This window comes from Syngnathus typhle, linkage group LG7, assembly GCF_033458585.1.
Source record: "Syngnathus typhle isolate RoL2023-S1 ecotype Sweden linkage group LG7, RoL_Styp_1.0, whole genome shotgun sequence".
Classification (NCBI taxonomy): Eukaryota; Metazoa; Chordata; class Actinopteri; order Syngnathiformes; family Syngnathidae; genus Syngnathus; species Syngnathus typhle.
Window position 1 is genome coordinate 17,397,122 of NC_083744.1, and position 20,748 is coordinate 17,417,869.

The 20,748-nt window shown below is 41.9% G+C and overlaps 3 protein-coding genes across 6 annotated transcripts in view; all 3 read left to right on the forward strand.

Annotated features, from left to right (window-relative positions):
• Positions 1-6,916, forward strand: part of roraa (RAR-related orphan receptor A, paralog a) — a 151,903-nt gene extending 144,987 nt beyond the window's left edge. For all 3 annotated transcript variants that reach the window (XM_061283266.1, XM_061283268.1, XM_061283269.1), the window contains one exon: positions 530-6,916. In XM_061283266.1, coding sequence (XP_061139250.1) covers positions 530-694 — 165 coding nt within the window. In that variant the 3' untranslated portion in view covers positions 695-6,916. The remainder of the gene's footprint in view (positions 1-529) is intronic.
• A 462-nt stretch (positions 6,917-7,378) lies between these two features.
• Positions 7,379-13,721, forward strand: ice2 (interactor of little elongator complex ELL subunit 2). Of its 2 annotated transcripts, XM_061283530.1 has the most exons (15): positions 7,379-7,539; positions 7,638-7,739; positions 7,870-8,185; positions 8,260-8,379; positions 8,453-8,587; positions 8,738-8,854; positions 9,049-9,208; positions 9,417-9,580; positions 9,671-10,367; positions 10,733-10,896; positions 10,974-11,103; positions 11,755-11,839; positions 11,992-12,042; positions 12,918-13,161; positions 13,433-13,721. In XM_061283530.1, exons 1-15 carry the CDS (start codon positions 7,490-7,492, stop codon positions 13,568-13,570), a joined length of 2,673 nt encoding a protein of 890 aa, XP_061139514.1. In that variant the 5' UTR covers positions 7,379-7,489; the 3' UTR covers positions 13,571-13,721. The 2 variants fall into 2 exon arrangements, with proteins under 2 accessions (XP_061139514.1, XP_061139515.1); XM_061283531.1 differs by lacking the exons at positions 12,918-13,161; positions 13,433-13,721 and having other exon boundaries at positions 10,974-11,099.
• Positions 13,722-13,810: 89 nt separating this feature from the next.
• On the forward strand, positions 13,811-17,026 carry anxa2a (annexin A2a). The gene is made up of 13 exons (XM_061283532.1): positions 13,811-13,951; positions 14,369-14,426; positions 14,509-14,602; positions 14,909-15,003; positions 15,093-15,206; positions 15,347-15,437; positions 15,520-15,599; positions 15,665-15,724; positions 15,855-15,948; positions 16,016-16,111; positions 16,191-16,249; positions 16,631-16,753; positions 16,831-17,026. Exons 2-13 carry the CDS (start codon positions 14,379-14,381, stop codon positions 16,888-16,890), a joined length of 1,014 nt encoding a protein of 337 aa, XP_061139516.1. The 5' UTR covers positions 13,811-13,951; positions 14,369-14,378; the 3' UTR covers positions 16,891-17,026.
• Positions 17,027-20,748: the final 3,722 nt, after the last annotated feature.

Sequence of the window (20,748 nt, forward strand, 5' to 3'; positions counted from 1 at the left end):
GTCTTTTTGAGTCATGATTCATAGTCTTCAGCGGGCCACTTATGATTGATTTCATGACACAATACTTCGGGCCAGTTTGAATTTAGGAATTTGGTCCATATATAAGGCGCACCGGACTATAAGGCGCACTGTTGGTTTTTGAGAAAATTTTAGGTTTTTAGGTGCGCCTTATAGGGCGGAAAATACGGTACTTAGCTTTCAGCCAAATTTGACATATTGGTTAGGAATCACCAGTTATCGTTGTGTCCCCTCACGATAGCGGGGGCCATTAAAGTTGCCCGATACGGTTTCATCCCAACACATTTTCATGACGGCACCCAAAATTCATTTGTATTGAAACCCAAGCGGTCGCTGCCTTATCAATCGTCCTGTCAGACTCCCTCACGCCTGAGCGCTTGTCTCGATATTTACACGTCAGGTTTGTCCCCGCGCGGGAGTCAAAAGACGGAGAAACCCATTCGGGCACGGTGTCCTCCCGGTCTTAGCTGTGAATCTAAACAGCTTGTCTCTTCTCCGTCTCTCCCCACAGTTGATATGCAAAGTGTCGACACTGCGGGCGCTGTGCAGTAGGCATACAGAGAAGCTCACGGCTTTCAAAGCAATATACCCAGACATTGTGCGTGCCCACTTCCCCCCTTTATATAAGGAGCTGTTTGGATCAGACTTTGAGCAGTCCATGCCCGTTGACGGGTAGCGGCCCTGCCAGGTGCCAGCGCGCCCGCCAGCGCACCCTAGGGGAATGTGGAGGTTGGAATCTGAGACACTTTATATCGGTGGCCCGCACAAACCGGAGTGGACAAGATGGCACGCTGCTCAACATCTTCTTTTTCATCCAAGAGTAAGGCTGGTGGAGTTGCTTCTCAAGGTTTTACTTCTTTGGAAGACTTTTGGGGAGGGGGGGGGGGGGCAAACTATTTCTGACCCCGTTTGAACTTGACCATTTTTTGCGCATTTTAAAATGATGGATGTCAATCATGAGTTCATTTACCGGGATTTGGTTGAACGATATCGTTCGACTTGGAATTGTGTAAATCCTTCATTTTGATGTTTCCATTTTTTTTATTAGACACTGAAACCTGCAATAATTGTCCCACACGTTTAAAAGTGAAATGCGCACAATTTGGTCACGTTCTGATTTTTTTTTTTTCCTTTCTCGTATTCAGTCGTATCTTTTGGACGCAAACTCGCAGCAACTCGGAGGAAGGGGGGGGGGGGGGTCTGTCGACACGTTGATGCAATCGGCACCTCTCTGTGGACAATCGTTTGAAGATCTGACAGAGGGGGGGAAAAAATAGAATTCTGGTAATTCTACTGAGATGATTTTTAGTTGTCAAAAAAAAAAAAAGAAAAACCTCCATCCACCATTGTTGCATAGTGAAATCATGTAAGGCCATCTGCTATTAATCCTTCTCTGGACGGGTGCCCCAGAGAAGCACGGGGCACCGACACGTTGAAAAGGCTCCATTCCACCTGTTTTATAATGTACTACAGGGTATATGGTCATAAGTACTTACTATACAGAAAAAAAGTAATGTTTATAGAATCTATTTTAAATAACATGTATGATATTCGTAGTTAGACGATTCTTAATTGTTCAATTGATAAGGCACTTTTCTTTACACCTTTGTTTAATTTAAGACTTGTATATTTACCTAGTGATGTGTTGCATGTGCACAAGAAGAAATACAAGTTGAAACCACAGCCGCGGAGGCTCGTCCCGGGAGCTGGAGATGGTCGTGTGTGTTTTCGGCGTTGCGGCTTTGGTGGTCTTGAGAAGGCGGATAAGAGAGATAGGCCCACCTTAACCAATTTATTTAGCGCCTGCACAATGAGATGCAAGTGAGGCTCAGTTTTGGTTGATTCTTGCTGGTTGTGTTCAAACTGACCTCTTGCGAATATTTTGCTTCTCATGTAAGGTCACCAAAATATTAGGCAAAAGTGTCCATCTATTGTTCTATGCCACTGCGAATTAGAAGCACAAGAATTAGGATATTTTGAAATGATTATTTTTCTGTTGGGGTCAATCAAAACTGAGCAAAAAAAAAAAAAAATCTATCATACTTGCAGTTGATAATTGAGTGAGTTAAAGCAAATTGAATGAATGAAAGAATATCAAAGCACAAAACTTTATTTGAATAAATCTCGCCAAGTATTTACAATTTACAATGATGAATTCCCCAACATTCCCAGGAAATCACAATGCCCAATCCCCCTAATATTTTGTCCAGCGCAATCCAATTGCCCCATCTAGCGGAAGGCGGAGGTACAGCAGGTAACAAAACTGCCTCTTGACACTGAAATAGATTTTATTTCTGTTTCTGGAGTGGCTTTATCTGCCTTCTCAGGCCAACAACGCAGAAAAAAAAAAACAATGAAGGGAACGTGAATATTCAAAGCCTTGTCTGGTCGTAAAGCTTCTATTTTTGTAACACGTTTTTTTTTTTTTTTATTTGGTGAATGAACTCCAGAACGAGAGGAAGGGAGGGATGTCAGATAGCACTTAACTATATTCCTGCAATAATTAGACTAGCGCTTGTTTGTACAATTAGGGAAGAGAAGCATAAAACGCTAGGACAAGTGCTATTTTCAGAATGCTTTGTTGTTGTGCTTCTGTTTTTGTTGAGTGTGTCTTTCTTGTCGGTGTGGTCGTAAAGTGATAGAACAAACACACGCACACACGGAAAACCTGAATGTGCCAAACAGTACTCTGCTTTCTGGTCTGTTATGTAGAATGGACTCCTAAAACATTCCAGCAAATTCAGTAGCAACTTGGAGGAAGAACTTTATTTTTAAAGGCGACATTTCAAGAGAAAAAAAAAAAAGTCTGTGAAAAAGAAAATAAAAAGATATCCCTTTAGAGCGTCACCAACCACGACATTGAATCCACTTTTGATTTGCTGCTTGCACACCATCATTCCTTTGCCGTGCAATGTGCACAAGGTGTAAACTACCGCCTTGTGCTGTCACCCCTCAGGGAAGAGTTTGTTTTTGCGCGTCTTTTTTAGTTTCCGTTTGATTGTTGCATTGTTGTGTTAAGGCTGAACGGAAAAAAAAAAAATTGTCATTCTCCCCTCCACCCAATATCGCAATTTACAATACCATTATCAGATTTATTAGAATAAATGTTTTGCTATTATAGTTTCGGCTCGAATAATATGCACAGTGGATTAGTTTGAAAGACACTTTATTTGTATTTCAATTAGCCCGAGTTTGTGTTCAGGGATGCTCCACCGCACATAGTCCAGATTAACACGTGACATACAAAAAAAATGAAATATCACAAAACCATCTCCAAGAAAAAGAAACAAAATCACAATTTTATCAGTACTCATAAACAACAAAATCTGTTTTAGATGAAGGTGTCATCAGGGTCCCTCTTTGTTAGCAAAACCAAATATTCTTATGCAATACTTAATCTGTTTGGGTTGTAATATTTATGCTGTACCTAAGTAATAATCTCTGTTGTGATGCACAAGCCCTGTACCACGAGTAAAACCTCAGTCTCCCAGCAGAACAAACTTTCCAGTCTGGAAAAAATGCTAGACAATCCAGGAAGGAGAGGCCCGGCCGAGAGGATGAGGTGTGTCCGCTCAGGGAGGAGACGGTTATAGACGCTCACACACACACATGCACACGCGCACACACGTGAAGAGCTGGAATTTTCCTGATATTTATTCTGTTTCCTTAAACTGCAGGAATATTGCTCAACATGAAAAAAATTAAGTGTTTTGTAATGTATCCTACAGTAAAAAAAAACAAACAAGCAATATGGCCTTGTTGTGTAATTACGGGTTTGACTGACATGACTCCAAAACGTTTCCAAGTAATAAATCCGCCGTAGCTTGCGGCGGGCGACCAGACGCACGAGTCTCCAACAACTTTAAAGATGTACAGTGGCGTCTTTCTGTACAGTCACACTTCATGAAGCGAGGGATTGATGTGTGCTAAGTGTGCTATTCAATCAGTGTATAGTTTAACGGGTCCTCCTGTCTCTGCTCTGTTGTCTCTTTGTAAAAAAAAAAAAAAAAAAAAAAAAGAAATAGTTTGTGCGTACGTTTGTGTGTGTTTTGTTGTCAGTGTGATTAAATAAATGAAAAGAAAAAAAACCCAGACAAGGCTTTAATAATTACAAAGGAACAGGGTGATGTGAATGAAAAGGTCTTGATATATAAATCTTTTTTTTTTTCCTCTCTTTTGGAAATGCTGAGCTCCATCCATCCTCAGTAGGTAGCAGTTTCAAAGTGTGACATAACGTCTTCAACAATGCAACTGGACTCACCAAGCCTGTTGGAATACGCTTATTGACAATTCTATTTATATATATATGTTTTATTTCTATTCAATTTTGGCTGGAAGAACTTGCATTGTTTATAGCCCTATAATGAATTCCCTATCAAGCACGAACGACACTGACTGACAAAGTGAGCGTTCCTGCCGACAAATTGTGAAAATGTTATGTCACGCTTCAAGGTTGGCCGTCATGTTTTTAACAAAAAAAAAAAAAGGTGTCATTTTCCAAAGCACAGCTGATAAGGTTTCAAAGTAGGAATATAGTTTAAAAGAAAAAAAAAAAAGCAACTTTTAGCCATAATTGAATGTCAAGCAATAATATATGTCTTTGTGTATAATTTTGGATTTTTCTTTCCTTTCTGTGCATATTAGTCTTTTGAGCATCTGCATGTAAATACACCTCTTATTTATCATGTTTGGGTTGTATTTTATTTTTTATTTGGTTTCATTTGCACATCTGGAGTTTTAACCAGGTGGACAACCAAGAACTTGACATGGCCTGTAAAGTTGATTCTCTCACTATTGCTCGCTCTCATCCTCTGCTGTTCACTCACCATATTTAATAATATTGATCATGTGTATAAAGGTAGCTTCTGTCTGTATAGGTAAGAGGAAAAAAAAAACTGCTACTAAGGCCTACCCGATGAGAATATTGATGTGCTAATCAGCTCCACCATATTGTATGGATAATTCTACTTTGCTTCTTTCATTTAGTATTAGTCTTAGGGTGTGCTGATTTATTTTGTGTGGTGCTAGGTACGTTTGTGAACAAATGATTAATTACTAAGCCTGGCCACCCTATTAGTTGATTCATTTCACTGCATACAGTATTAATCTTGATATTAGGACTCGATTAATGATAATGAAAGCGATAAAAGTTACCCAGCCAGTACCTGTATCAGTGTGCTCGTCTTGGGGTTATAAGGGGGACAGTCTAAAATGTTTCACGTCTAAAAAAAAAGAGAACTTAATGTCTGACACCATTGATTGATAAAAGCACATGATGACAGACATTTGCGATCATCAACACAATTTAATCAACCTATGCCAATTTTACCTGCTGCAAATATTTGAATGGTCAGTCCAATATTTTGGATTTTTTTGGACATTAAATCCCACCTAATGAGGAAAACGCTTAACGTTCATGACTTCCCAAATATTTAGACGATCATTCTAATCATTTCAGATGTTGAAGTGAGCATAAGTCCACATTGCCATTTTAATTTTAGTCATTTAATTTATGGTAAGCAATACTGAGAATTTCTCTGTAATGAGAATGCTCAAAAGAGTTGTTGTTTTTTTTATTGTTTTTATTTTTAACTTGATGGCATTATGGGATAAATGCTACGTTTGTAGAAAATACGTCCGAACGTACTTATGCTAAGTACGTTCGGATGTATTTGCGAGTACGTTATTTACCTGCCAGAATATTTTCACTCCAATTTTCTGTAGTTTTATGTCAAAAACAATGAATTGAAATGTTTTTACCCTTACATTCAGCGTATTAGACTGTCCCTAATTAGGCACTTATTTCCTTTAGCTAGTATCGGCTAAGTAACAAGCTAATTAACGGATGCTTTGTGGGGAAAAATTGATGTTTAAACTGATGCAGCAGTGTTTTGTTTCTCTTTGTCCGATTGTAAGTTTTAAATTCAGCAACAAGAACAGTTTGAGCCTGTAGTTTGTCAAGTATTTACTGTAACCCGCTGGTTATCTGCGTAGGCCCTTACACAATGCAGGGAAGTGGCGCTTTGATTTTGTTCCGTTGCCCATTCGGAAGGAAAAAGCGTACACGGAAGGAAGACGTTTCCTCGTCATTGTAGCAAATGCTGGCAATAAAATACAGTGTATCACACTGAGTGCCTCTCGGTGTAGCAAAAGCACATACGTGATTTTAGTTGTCCTTTTAAGATCTGTATTCCGAACTGTGTTTTGTTCAGTTCTCACAAAGTTGTTTTTTTTTTTTAACATGTGAAACATTTTCATGCAGTGTTAAAGGATTTCAATGTACGGACTCATTCCTCTCATTTTGTCTGGGTGGCAATTGAATGCTCATTTTACACAGGTTACCTGGAAAAAAATGTCAGTCCACTTTTTTCTTTTCTATTTTTACCACTTTTCTGTACATTTCATGTTGTCGTCCGTGTTGGTCATGTTCTAAGAAAGTTGAAGCGGAGGTGGAGTCTTTCTTTTTCCAAGTAAGAGCAACGCAAATTGAGGGAAAGCTCAGATCAGCGTGTGGTTGTCACCAATTTTCAAGTCACATGTTTGCTACTGATGTTAAATTAAATTAGGGGCCAGATGCTCATGTACCTTTTGAATCCAGCTCTTTTGAACTCTCTTTAGCAGGTAGTCAACTCACAAACGTAGTTTTGCTCCTTCTTGTCTGATGATTCTTAAAGATGAAAATAAGTATTTTGATTCATTTTGTAAATACGGCTGTAAAGAAAAATAAGAAATTTAATGTTGTCTTTTAAATACTTTTCATTCTAATATGAATGTTGTTATATTGTACTTAGAAACTGTACCTTTAATATTACCTTTATTAAAAGTGCATTGGACACATCGGTTTTAGATGTGCTTTATGTGCTGTTATCCCATAATAAAATTTACCGCTTGTAATGGGCTTTTCTTTCTTGGCTGATTTCTTGTCAACTGTTTGGTGACTTAATCATTACATTTTCTTACAATTGAGTCACATTCAGCTATTTGTTTCATTATTAAAAAAAAAACGTTTTGAAAAATAAAGTCAAAATAAATTGTGGTCATTTAGTAGAATAGTCAATTGTGTGGAAAGTTAGTTTTTTTTATTAAACATATAATGCATGCGCATTTTAAAGTATTTAGGTAACATTTTATCAAACCTTAATGTTTACACTAACACACATTTTATTGAAATCATTAACTACAGTATTTTTATATATATTTAACTGCAGTGTTGTTACATATCACACAGACTGGCAATAATATTGGATATACATTTTAGGAATAAAACCCCAGCATGTTTTGGGGGATGAACACTCAGGCCCACTACGCTACTGTATTTGCAACACTGGTCCTGGTGGCATATCAACTGACCATCGGGCCCATTCGATAAGGAGCCGCAAGGGGGCAGCACAACACAAACTTGCTATTGTTTCCTGCGAAGAAGAAAACCACCCAGCATGTTTGCTAACTGCCTAGTGGCTAGCTAGCTCAAATGCTCCTACTCCGTACTGTCCAACCCGTAACAGTTATGGAGCCGGTGAGGTGAGTAGTTATATTTGTAGTGTAGTATAAGTAATTCTGCATGAACATAACAGAAATATACAAAATGCCAAGGTATATAAAATACACATTGCTTTAAGGGAGGACCCTCCTGTATCCGATGCTCCCTTCTTCACCAAAGACGCTTATGATCACTATTCCCTTGCACCCAGTGTTAGAGAGCTGTGGAACTTGCTACAAAGGTACGCCAGTCAATGTACACAACGACAGATTTTGGTCTCTATTCTCAATACTTCACAGTACATGAGTTCTTGGGGGCGAAAAATAAATAAATGATTAGCGTGACTTCTGTTTTTTTTTCAATTATACAAGTCCTGCAGAGGATGCCAGTGGTGCTCAGTCTGGACCAAAGTCTACTACCGAGAAGGTTGCAGAGTTTAAAAACAGCAGCAATAAAGATGATTCCCCCTGGGATGCCATGGACACTGACACTTCTTTCATGGACGATTCTTTGGAGTCTCCAGGAGGATTTAAAAATCCCCCCAAAGCAAATGTGCGGATGAAGAACGCGGGAGGTGATGTTTTCCCTCAACCCAGACTGCCCTTCCCGTGTGTGTCCAGTCTGTCCAGCAAAGAGCAGAGGGCATATGTTGACATTTTGTGTAGGAAATCCAGAGATCCTCCCGAGGTGATGGTTTTCTCCGTCAATAGTCATTTTCTCTCGCCATTTCCTTCTTGCTTATGCTTATGCTCATTTTTCAGCACCTGAAAGCCCGAGTAGACCAAGAAGTGATGCAATTTCAGAGGTACTTGCAAGATGTGGCCAAAGTATGTGCAGACGACTACAATTTCATATCACAAGGAGCTCTACAATATGCAGAGGTACTTCCGTCACGGCACACAATGGCATTTTTCTCATGACTGTTAATTTCTTTTTTTTTCTTTTAATCCACAGGATTATTTGAGGGCACGTTTGGAGCATATCCAAACATTGCCCCAGCTTTATCAGATCTGCGAGATGACCAGTTTGACTGGCGGAACGTTCAACCCGGGACTGTGTCTCACCTTTGAAAAGCAGCTTGTTGTCATGGTGATGTATTCTTTTTGGAACCATGTGGTTGCTCTGCTGTGGTTTTAACTTCAACTTGAATAAGTTGAATTGCAAAATTGTTCTTTTTATGTTGGTTCATTTTCTTTCTTTCTGTATTTGGACACTTTTTTTTTTTTTTAATCTCCCCAGGGCAGTATGGATATCACAAGCCATGTAATAATGGCTGCTGATGCGCAGCTTGCAACGGATTATCAGAGTGTTTCATCAGAAAATCCTCCAGCCAAAAAAGCTAAGGACATACACGCTGTAAGCAATTGTTTCACTTTTTTTAATTACTCCTATAAAGTAAGGCGCAAAGATTCTTTTTGTGACTGCCAAAGTGGGGATTTATGACCGGCGGCGGGTTTTTTGCGACTTCATTTTGACTGCGGCAGTTTTCACAAAAGCCTCTAGGGGGTGCCCAAGATTCCTCTCACACCTGCCTTTGCGTTGCTCTGCAGGCGATCAGCAGTGACGATAATGCCGAGAAGTTGTGTGCACGCTACGAGCCGCACGTGTGTCTCACCCGGGAGGCCTTGGTCACGCTGTTGGACAACCACGGCCCTGATTTTGCTCAGAGATGGGAACTTCCCGTTACCATTCAAATGAACCATGGCAAAGGTGCAGCTATTGCTATCATGACATTTGGCCTTGAAAAAGTTTTTTTTTTTTCCATTCAGCATTTCAGCCTTCATGCAATTTCTCCAGGAATTGCAAACATTTAGTTAACAATTGTATGAAATGCAAATGTAATCATTTTAAAAGTCTTATGTTGTATAGATTAGATAACTCGTGATTACAATGTGTCATAAAATCCTTTGTTGCACAGGTGTGAGTCAGAAGAAGACTGTTTACATAGAATCAGCCCTAATAGACAATGAAATAACCGTGAGACAAAAGAGTCTCATCTACCACGAGGAGAGTTTGAAGCTCTCCATTATAAAGAATGGAACAAGAAACATGTCCCAGTTAATGACCGAACTTCCTTCGCTGGTATCATCCGCTCACACGACTAACATTTCTTATTGCTTTTTTTTTAAAATATTTTTTTTATCAATGACGACTCAATTGTTTCTAAACCAGGAGGGCCCCCAAAGAAATGTGATGTCCCTTGCCGGCGATGACCTCGACTTTGGCGTGGATGTCACTGACCTGGAGACTTTTGGAGAGGTGCCAGTCACGAGATCGAAGAAAACACAAAATGAGCAACTGAAACGTGGTCAAAGTGCGAGCAAGGCGAAACAGCTGGCTAATCCTCTGGGGGAAGGGATGTGCAGCTCCGCGGAAGATCTCAAGCATCACCTGGCAACAGAGCAGACCATTCCGACGGTTGAGACGAAGCCAGCGAGCGAATCTGAAAAGGAAAGTGACCTCGAGGATGACAACAGACTGATCATTGACGACTCAACGTCACCATCTACAGCCGCGACGCCCTCCACCTTTCCCGCGGACCTCGCCTCCGAGTCGGTCACTTCTCCTAAAGGGCCGACGACACGGAGGCAAGCGTCCAAAAGAGCCAAAGGCCCGGCCGACCAGCTGGGGGAGATCTTGCGCATGCAGACGGCCACGTTCGGCACGGCCGGTGACGTCGCAAGCAAAAGCCACGCCTTGTCCCAGGAGAGCGTTTCACCCACCCCATGCGTGGAGCCCCCACGACACACCCTCCCGCTATCCCTCGTGAAACCATGCGTCACCTCCTACTTGGAGCGGAACCGGCCGCACAGTGGAGAAACCTCATCTGCTCCTCCAGTGATCCACATGAGCTCCCCAGAGTCGAAAAGTTAGTGTCAAGGTGTTTTAAAACGCTATTGGTAGGCTGCCCGTTAGCAGTTAGCGACAAGCTAGCTTCCCCTAGCCTCCCTGCTCCCTGTTGTGTAACATTTGAGCACAGTTTGAACATTAACACTGCTTCGAAATAGAAAAATGGAACAGTTATATAATGATTAATCGCCGGAAGTTAAATCGTAGCTAAATAAATGTTAGAGGTCAAACACTTCTAAAAGATTACATTCAACTGTATTGTACTTAAGAGTAAATTATGTAGTGGATTTTGGGGGGGTAGAAAAAAACGTCTGTAACGTTACCCACTGGTATTCATAAGCTCCTTATTGATACCTGACCTATATTTTCCTCCACCCCGTACAGGAATATTGTCTCAGGAGCTGCAGGCTGGCGCCGAAAACCAACAAGACTACACGTCCCCGGAGAGCGGCAACCTGATGTATGAGCTCTTCAGTCTCCAAGAGGTTCTCCTCGTCGTACGGAGCTCAGTCCCCCTCGCTCGAAAAGCGGTTAAAAACTCCAGCCAGGTATGCATGTCAAAATAGGTGTAAACATCATTTCAATGTCTTTTGAGCTGATATTTCTTTATTTTCCTTCAAATCAGTTTGTGCCGGTGCATGTTTTGCCCAAGCTGGAGTACCAGCTGTGTCACGGGGTCGAGTGTCTGACCAGCAGCGAGGCTTGCCAGCTGTGGACGGAAACGGCACTGCACGCCACCACAGTGTCCTTCGTAGGTAAAAATATTCATCAGAATAATGACCGTGTAGCTTCTTTCGTTTCTTTGGAAGTTCCACTTATGAGATGTTTTATTTTCCCGCACATTGACTGAGCCAAGCGGACCCTCCCACATAAAGCATTTGAATAGTCTTTAGATGACTCACCTCCTCCTCCTCCCACTGCAGTCGGATTCCAGTTTACTCTGTTGCCATAACAACATCCACAGCCTAAAAGCAACCTCGAGCTAAAGGGAAGCTCGTCTTTCATCGTATGGTTTGCTTTAAAATCTTCCAACGGGTAGTCCAAAGTTTACGGCACGATTATTGTATCTGTTGTGAAAACATGGGTGGAGCTGTGCTGTGGAAAAGCCTCTCTGATAACACATATTTTGAGAAAGCCACTTTTTGCAGTCTCCCACTAACCACGTCAGTGTGTTCAAGCTAAATCGAAACGAAATGAAAGGCTTACGTAAGCTGAGACAAGACTTCCCTCTTTGTGCCTGATGGCTCATCATGTGGTCATTTTCTATTTGTGGGTTTTATCCATTTATGACTGAAGGGAGGATTTGTTGAAAATGTAAGAAAGGAGATGCTGCTGGCGTTGTTTGGAGGAAAGCAATCGTTGTGCGCACTCGTTAGCTTCCTGGCTAACTCTTTCTTTCCACATAGCTCACATCAATCCACACACTTCTAAAGTTGCGCTGCTCAGAAGGCCGCCTGACGCGTGGCGGCAAAACAGCTCCTGCGGGTTCAAGTGAGTTGGCGCCTCTCCGTGACGATTCTCGTGATCAATCTCAAAATGCGAAATCAGTGGAAACGCAACGGTCATATTTTTGTCACTTGCGTGACTGCCGTGTACACTTTGTCCGCGTCAACATAATGACACCGTCTTATTTTTGTCCACAGCCCGGCGAAGTCACTCAACATTCTGCACCACCTTTTGAAAAAGCTGACAAAGTAAGTCGCTAACAGCGCACGACGTTGAAAAGACAACAAAGGCTTGAGATTGTTCATACTTGGCCCCACTCGTTATTTGTAACATATTTTCATGAACTCTTTTCATATCATTCATATAACCAACCTGGGGGGAAAAAATGACAATACTTAGACCAGACCTCCTTGTTGTTAGCGCTAGCTAGAAGGCCATCTGATCCACCAACCTTATCGACCGCTAAAATTGTCAGTCGACGGTCGCTGTGGCATTGACAGAAATCAAACCACTTCTCACTTGATAGAGACATTAAAACGGAGCCGTTTGTTGGCAAGCTCTCTGATCATGATCATTTCCGGACCATTATGCTTTCAGTGCTATGATATTGAGCGTTTGGTAAAAATACATTTGTGGATGTAATTCATATTTAATGAATTGGACTAAGTAGTTTGAGAAACTTTCCCAAGTGCCTTCACACGTTTCCTCTCTTCTATCAGTGAGTGATAGCCAAACAAAATGCAGAGTGAAGGTCTCAACCCGTACGGTTTTCGTGGTATTTTTTTTTTTCTTTTAAAACCATTGGATGAATTCTAAACTGTACACCGATGAGGCCATTTGACTTTGGCGGTTTCACTGTTTATCGTTAACGTTATCATTGAGGGTTGGGCTTGTGCTCCGATAGGTCTGCGCGTTGTCCATACAGTACGTTCTGTTTGAAAATGATAAAGTTCACTCCGGTCCCGACACCTTCAGACGTAGTTAGAGCTGCGACGCAGGTTTATTGCAATTGCGCAACGCACAATAGACAATAGACAAAGCACATTCCCCCACATTCCACTCACCGGATGAAATCACGCTGAATGCATTGACACGCCTTCTGTGACGCAATGTGTGTTTGTAGAATGGAAGAAGGGCAATACCTGATCACCCACAAACCAGGGGAGCCTTTTGTCACTTTCCTAAAAGTGACCGACGAGAAAGTGTGTCGAACCGCTTACGACTTGCACCGAGTCCACGGCCGTCTCCCCCGGCCTCCCGAAAATGGCCCCGTGCCGTGGATACCCGTGGATCCCACCGTGGTGCTGCCCTTCCACAAAAAGCACGGGCGAGTCCCCTGCACCTTTCCCCCGCAATCTGTGCCACAGGTAAAAAAAAAATACAAATCGCACGTGCTCTCAATGCTCTCGACCAAGCATTTTTAAGACTGGCTGAACCAGAGCCAATGCTGCATTCCTGCAAGTGCAGAACCAACAAGCAGGACAAAAGAAAGCATTGCAGTGTGAAATACTCATTGACGGTCATTTCACGACTGACGCAAAGTCGACTCAAAAATGGTCAATCTTGTTTGAATATCTGATGGTGCAGGATTTAAAAATCCTAAAAGCATTTGTCCTGTTGTTACTGTGCTTGCGGCAGGCTTCGATCGATGCAAATGCGGCAGGGGCGGCGGCGGGCAAGCCAGGAGGGAAGAAGAAGAAGAAAAAAAAGAAAAAAAACTACTACTCAGCAAATCGCAACACTTCCATTCAAAAAGTCCTCCAGCATCCATTTTAAGATCTCGCAGCACGTTATATGCGAGATACTCCATGCTCAAACCCTCAAAGTAGTTTCTAGGTTTTCTAAAGCAGCCATGATTGTATATTTTCTCAGTTGTGCTTTTCTAAAATGGAAGCCCAATAAAGTTGCAAACCTGAGGGTCACCTGATTAGATCAGAGATTATTCATCAGAAGTGAGTAGCTTCAGGATCAACGTTGCAGTGGCTGCTTGTCCAACTGGGTGGAGTCACAAGTGGGTGGAAAGAGGAGGAGGAGGAGGAGGAGGAGGTGAAAGGGGAAGTCCTCTCCGTGTCAGCCGCACTGGCGTTCCAGCTCCACACCCAAAACTGCGACACATCAGCGGGACTCCTTCGTATTGTGCCAACTTCTACAAGTTAGGTAAGTTTCATTGTTGTGACTTGACACGCTGCTGCTGAAAACTTACCAGCTTTGTCATGTTTAAAACCTTGAGGGGGATAAAAGTTGCTGATTCATGGCCTATCTTGAATTGCTTGTGCCAATGTTTTGTTTCCCGTGTTCAGGAATAATCGAGCCCACCTCACAAAATGGGTCCGCATGTGTGACCGCTGTGTGATTTCATACTGCCGTCCAGGGCGTGTCCGTTCACTGCATGTGTGTCAATGAATAGCAAGTCGCTTCTAATTGCATTGACCGGGAACGCACATATGTGTCCTTTATTGCTCCATTATGGGGATGGCTGTAGAAGAATGTGATTACATCAGTAGAATAAACAAAAGGTGGCCTCGGTGATGGGGTTCACTCATTCATGATCACATGATGTGTCCATTTTTGCAGGGCAGTCAAAATGGCGATGGTGGCTGAATTCCTGGGGCAACTGTCCCTTGAGGCTGAGGTCAAGTCAAAAAGATTTTTTACATGACCACATCTTTTATTAAATCGACTAACGTGTTTGTTTGTTTTTCTTCACCCCACAGTCCCATGAACCGAAATACCCCACTGTGACCCCTGCGTTGGACTTTGACCCTGAAAAAGATGCTGCGAGGATAGAGACAGCTATCAAAACGAAAGGCAAGATACATTGTGGATATTACTGTTGAATAAATGCAGCTGACGTTTCTCTGTACAAACTGTCTGTGAGTCAGCATCATGGCTTTAAAAACAAAAACACTTTTTGGGAAGCGGTCCAGTTCGGTGACCTCAGCGCTGCCAGAGCGCTGTGCAAAATACTGGAAGCTCCTGGTAATGGTGAACAAGACCTCCATTTTGTTAGCATGGCACTACTTTGTCATTTGTTCCTGCAAAAGTTTTAAAGGTGCTGTAGTTGCATTTTTTCGACTGCTCAAGGAAACCAAACAAAACTTTTCTGTCCTTCAGGTGTGGACGAACAGACAATCATTGACGTCCTAACAAAGCGGACGTACCCTCAGAGGAGGGAAATTGCATTTGCTTATGAAAAGAGAGCAAAGAAGGTGTGTATGTTTCCTGTTGCTGTTTGTCGACTTCCAGAAAATTGGCTGAATGGCTTATCCTCACTAAAGTGACGCGGTTTTTCTTTCAGGACATGATCTCAGCTCTGAAGGGGGCGCTGTCGGGCTCCGTGGAATCAGTCATACTTGGTCTGATGAAGAGCACGTCCCAGTATGATGCCTCAGAGATCAGAGGATCCATTAAGGTACACAATGGGCCACAATATTAAGCCAGCCTGCCAGCAGGCTCATTTCCAGAGCCGCACTGCCCTCTTGTGGTGAGAGCGCAGAATGCAGCCTTTTACATATTGTATGTCTTGTGACTTTTGGTGGACTTGTGTTTCAGGGCCTCGGCACTGATGAGGAAACACTCATCGAGATTCTGTGTTCCCGCAGCAACGCCGAGCTGCAGGAGATCAAGAAAGTCTACAAGGAGTGTGAGTAAGAATGAACTAGAAGTAGCCAGCCATCATTTCTGCAACACCTCGCTTGCCATCTAAAATGGAAGCCTTTCCGCAGTATTCAAGAAGGACCTGGATAAAGACGTAGCAGGTGACACTTCTGGAAACTTTGCAAAGCTGCTGCTGGCTCTGGTTCAGGTGCGCTCTAACACTTTGCCGTCATAATTCGGACATGGAATCATGCCAACCTTCATCCCGTGCAGACCAAGAGAGACGAGCCGTCCTCTGTGGTGGACTACGAGAAGATTGACGACGATGCCAGAGTGAGTTGCGTCCACACTTGATCAAATCCTCGCATGTAAAAGTTGGGATTTATTTTTTTTACACTTGCGGTGCATTTCTATTAAAACGCCCTTGATTGCTAACCGCATGGCATTTACCGATCCAACCCAGAAACTGTATGACGCCGGCGTGAAGGTCAGAGGAACGGATGTGGCCACCTGGATCTCCATCATGACGGAGAGGAGCGTCCCGCACCTGCAAAGAGGTTCGGCGGATGCCGCAATGCGTCTTTTTGTTTTGTCAACATCAAGCAGCGTATGTTTCCTCTGCAGTGTTTCAGAGGTACAAGAGTTACAGCCCCTACGATATGCAGGAAAGCATCATGAAGGAAGTCAAAGGAGACCTCCAGAGGTCCTTCCTGGTTCTAGGTACTTGAGATTTTCATCTAATACAAAACTGGCATGATTACTTCTATGGTGATTTATTTTTTTTGCCTTTTTTTCTCAGTGCAAAGCTTTGAAAATAAGCAGCTGTTTTTTGCCAACAAACTGCACGACGCTATGAAGGTAAATGGATACAGGACAGTATTATGAACTCAATGTTCTCTTAAAGTGATACTAGAGTAATGTGTGTGTGTGGGGGGGGGGGGGCAATAAAAAGCATTTTGATGCTCTATTAGAAATATCAGGTATATGAATATTTGCCGGGATATTGAGAAGTCAAAATAGAAATGAATAGCTGTGGACATATTTGTAGTTTTTGCTGGATTATTATTGTGAGACACATTCTTCAAACACTGTTTGGCAACAGTGCCACCTTCAGGACGCTCCGCAATTTGCTATCATAGTATTTCACGTCACATTCATAGAGGTCGTGGATCAGCTAAACAAGTGTGCCCTGATTTAGAGCCCAATATGTGCTGATGTGTTCTCAATGTTTATTCTCAGAGTAAAGGAGCCAAGGAAAAGGTGGTGAGCAGGATTATTGTGTCACGCTGTGAAGTGGACCTGAAGAAGATCTGCTCGGAATACAAAGCCCACCACGGCCAGTCTCTTCAAAAGACCATCATGGTGAGTCCACGAGTGGGTGACGTCATCACAATACAAGCTGCTTGATTTGACGCTGCTCTTTTGTGCTCCCTGTGCAGGAACACACCAAGGGAGACTACCAGAAGGTTCTGCTGGGTCTTTGTGGACCAGAGGACTAAATTCTTTCACTTGATAAATGAACATAACTGGACCTAGTATGCTAAAGCAGCAATATTTTTTTGCAATGTCAAGAATGTTGATAAGTATTATTGAAGCAAAATAGCAATAAAGCATCACTGCATAATAAAAGTAAAAGTGTTGTCTTGTCTGTAGTTTCTTCTTACATCCTCAAGAGGGCGGTATAGTAGCGTTAAAAACGTGACGTTATTAGTTGAGCCTTCATCCAGTTGCTACCATCAGATGAAATAAATGCACATTGACATTTATTTCTATTTGTAAATCTGAAATCACAGATTATACTTGATATTTGCACAAATGCACAAAACCTATTAAAAGCGTCGAACAAACTAAAATGGAACTAAATGGATGCACATAAACATTTTGTGCATTCCAGTTCTTTTAAACGAACTGAATCTTTAGAAATAGTTCACTCGAAACATTTGTTCAAAAGATTATTTATTTATTTATTTATTTACGTTTACCTCGTGTAGTGTACCTATTGAAGTGTCCATGAGGTGTCCCTAATCACAGGCCACTTCATTAGGGAAAAAGCTTAAGTGAAAGTGAGCAGTAGCACACCCGCCCTCACGCCCACCTCCTGATTGGCTGATTGATCTGTGACGTCATTCGGACACTCCATTGGGTACGCCACCATTTTCAGGTGTACCTAATAACAGCCACTTTATTAGGGAAATATGGTCAAAGGTCATAGGTGTCAAGCTCTAGTCCTCCGGGCCGCGTTCCAATAGGTTTTCCAAGTTACCCTCGTTAAACACACCTGCGTGAAAAGTTTTAGCCATTTTTACGTTCTGCAGGAGCTAAATCTTTTCACGCAGGTGCACTTAACGAGGGAACCACACGGACACTCCTTTAGGTACACCGCCATTTTCAAGTATACCTAATAACAGGCCACTTTATTAGGGAAATATCATGGTCAAAGGTCACAGGTGTCAAGCTCTAATCCTCGGGGCCACATCCCAATATGTTTTCCAAGTTACGCTCGTTAAGCACACCTGCGTGAAAAGTTTTAGCCATTTTCACGTTCTGCAGGAGCTAAAAGTTTTCACGCAGGTGCACTTAACGAGGGAACCGCACGGTCACTCCATTAGGTACACCGCCATTTTCAAGTGTACCTAATAACAGGCCACTTTATTAGGGAAATATCATGGTCAAAGGTCAGAGGTGTCAAGCTCTAGTCCTCTGGGCCGCGTTCCAATACGTTTTCCAGGTTACCCTCGTTAAACGCACCTGCGTGAAAAGTTTTAGCCATTTTCACGTTCTGCAGGAGCTAAAACTTTTCCCGCAGGTGCACTTAACGAGGGAACCGCACGGTCACTCCATTAGGTACACCGCCATTTTCAAGTGTACCTAATAACAGGCCACTTTATTAGGGAAATATCATGGTCAAAGGTCATAGGTGTCAAGCTCCAGTCGTTGGGGCCGCATTCCAATGTTTCCCAAGATTCCCTTTCTGATTGGCTGGTTGATCTGTGACGTCACTTGGACACTCCATTAGGTACACCGCCATTTTCAAGTGTACCTAATAACAGGCCACTTTATTAGGGAGATATCATGGTCAAAGCTGAACTGAAAGTAAAAAGTGCCACACCCGCCCTCACCCCCACCTCCTGATTGGCTAGTTGTCTGTGACGTCACACGGACGCTCCATTAGGTACACCACCATTTTCAAGTGTACCTAATAAATGTATGCATTTCTTTTACGTGTCAAGAATGTGTATTTGCCTACTTGCGCTTTATTTTGGGGGACACCAACACATATTACACAACGTAATACACATAGACATATGGTCATATAAAGCAGTTAACCAAATGTTTTTTGTTTTCATGCCTAAAAACAAGGAATAAAACACCAGACAAGTTTGAACAGGTTTTAATGTTTATTAAAATAATAATAATAATAAAAGTAAATTTCAAACCAGCAATCTAATGTGAAATTGCAGTAGATATGTTGGATAACAACATCTAGGCGTATATATGCATACACGTTATTTGAAGTGTTCTAAAATCAAGATGACCCAAAGAGAAGCATCATCATCTCCCCGTTGTTGCATAACGGCGCATCCCTTCATGCAATGCAATAAAGTTCGCCGTTAGCTTGGAGAAAACGCACATATAAGAAGTGCTGTTTCACTGAGTGGTTCGTTCTTTCTTTCTTTCTTTCTTTCCTTGGCAAATGGTAAATCTACATTCTGTCTTACATAGTTGACGCCAGGAGGGAGACGCAACACGTTCACTGACTGATCCGTTGATGCACGCATGGGAAGGAAGGCACTTCACCCATGAACTCGTTCGCGAACGGCAAAGTCAGGATTCGTTCCCTCACTGATCCGTTCTCGCGATGAACTGCAAATGCAAATCACTCTCACTGATTCGTTCACTCACAGAACCGTTCAGATGAACGGGAAATGCAATTTACAATTCGTTCGTGAACCGGAAGTTACGTCATTTTCTTCTTCGTTTTGTTTTACGGCGAGGTGGCGCCAGCTTCAATGCGCATTACCGACACCTACTGGTTGAAGTCATATGAACTGAAAAACTCGTTCACTGAAAGGAATTCTTTTGAACAAATCGTTCACTCACGAGCCAACACTAGTGAGGAATTACACTGCTAAATCAATTTGAATATTTCCAACGCATTATTGGCACTAATGTGGTACCAGAGTAGGTCCAAATACCTTCTTCTTTTATCCACTATGAGAATCTATGAATATGATTTAATCATTAGTGTGTTTTTCCATGTTTGTTTGGTGCTAATATTTTAATTAAAAATGTTAATTTTACCTCTGGCAAAGATGATTTGCATAGCACTAAACAAGCGTATATACAGTCTTTCTGCTGTTTAGTTTGCAGTCTCTCAGGATGGAAGAAGCAGCACAGTGTTGTCAAGGCATTTCTACTGAAGTATAAGAAAAAAGAAAAAAAAAAAAAAACATCCCCAAAAGGCAACAGAACTTGTGCTGAACACAGCGCTGAGGAAGAGGAAGCTAATGAACATAAGTCCTGAAGATCAAACGCGGTCATTTATATTTTATTTTCCAGAGATTAAAACATGTTTCCGTCCAACCGTTTCCAAAAGAAAGTGCTCGGAATTTTAACAAGACGTTGGATTTATGGTCATTGTGTGAAGGCGAAGGCCTTCACACATATGTTATTCTACTCCATTCACTTTATTATTATTGTGTGAAGGCGGAGGCCTTCACACTTATGTTATTCTACACCATTCTCTATTATTATTATTGTGTGAAGGCGAAGGCCTTCACACTTATGTTATTCTACACCATTCTCTATTATTATTATTATTATTATTCTCTTTTATTCTCCACACTTTTTTGTCCAGTTTCATCTTCCGCATAATTCATCCGATTCACTCCATTCCACTTTTCACGTATTCCAAATATTCACGCGATGAGCGCTTCCATTTTTCTCGTTCCGAAAATTTTCCGTTTCCGCAAAATTCCCCAAATTCCGACAAATTTTTCCCCATTCATTCTTAATGGCACGTTCGACATTTCACATTTACGTCGTTCCAATTTGAAATTCACATCATTCAGCACATTCTAATCACATTCGGAAGGATTCTCGACATTCCCAAAATTCCCAAATTCGAAAATTTCTCGTTTTCACGTTAAAAATTCCGACAAATTTTCACAAAATTTCGTTTTTCACCTCTAACTTCTACATTTTTCAACCGATTCAACTCGTTCCAACTTTCAACTGTTCATCTTTTGCCTACCTATTCCACAACGTCCCACTTACCAAAAACTTCACATCTTTTATTTTGAAATTCAACCAAAATTCTCTAAAATTTCGTTTTTCTACTCTAATTTCTACATTTT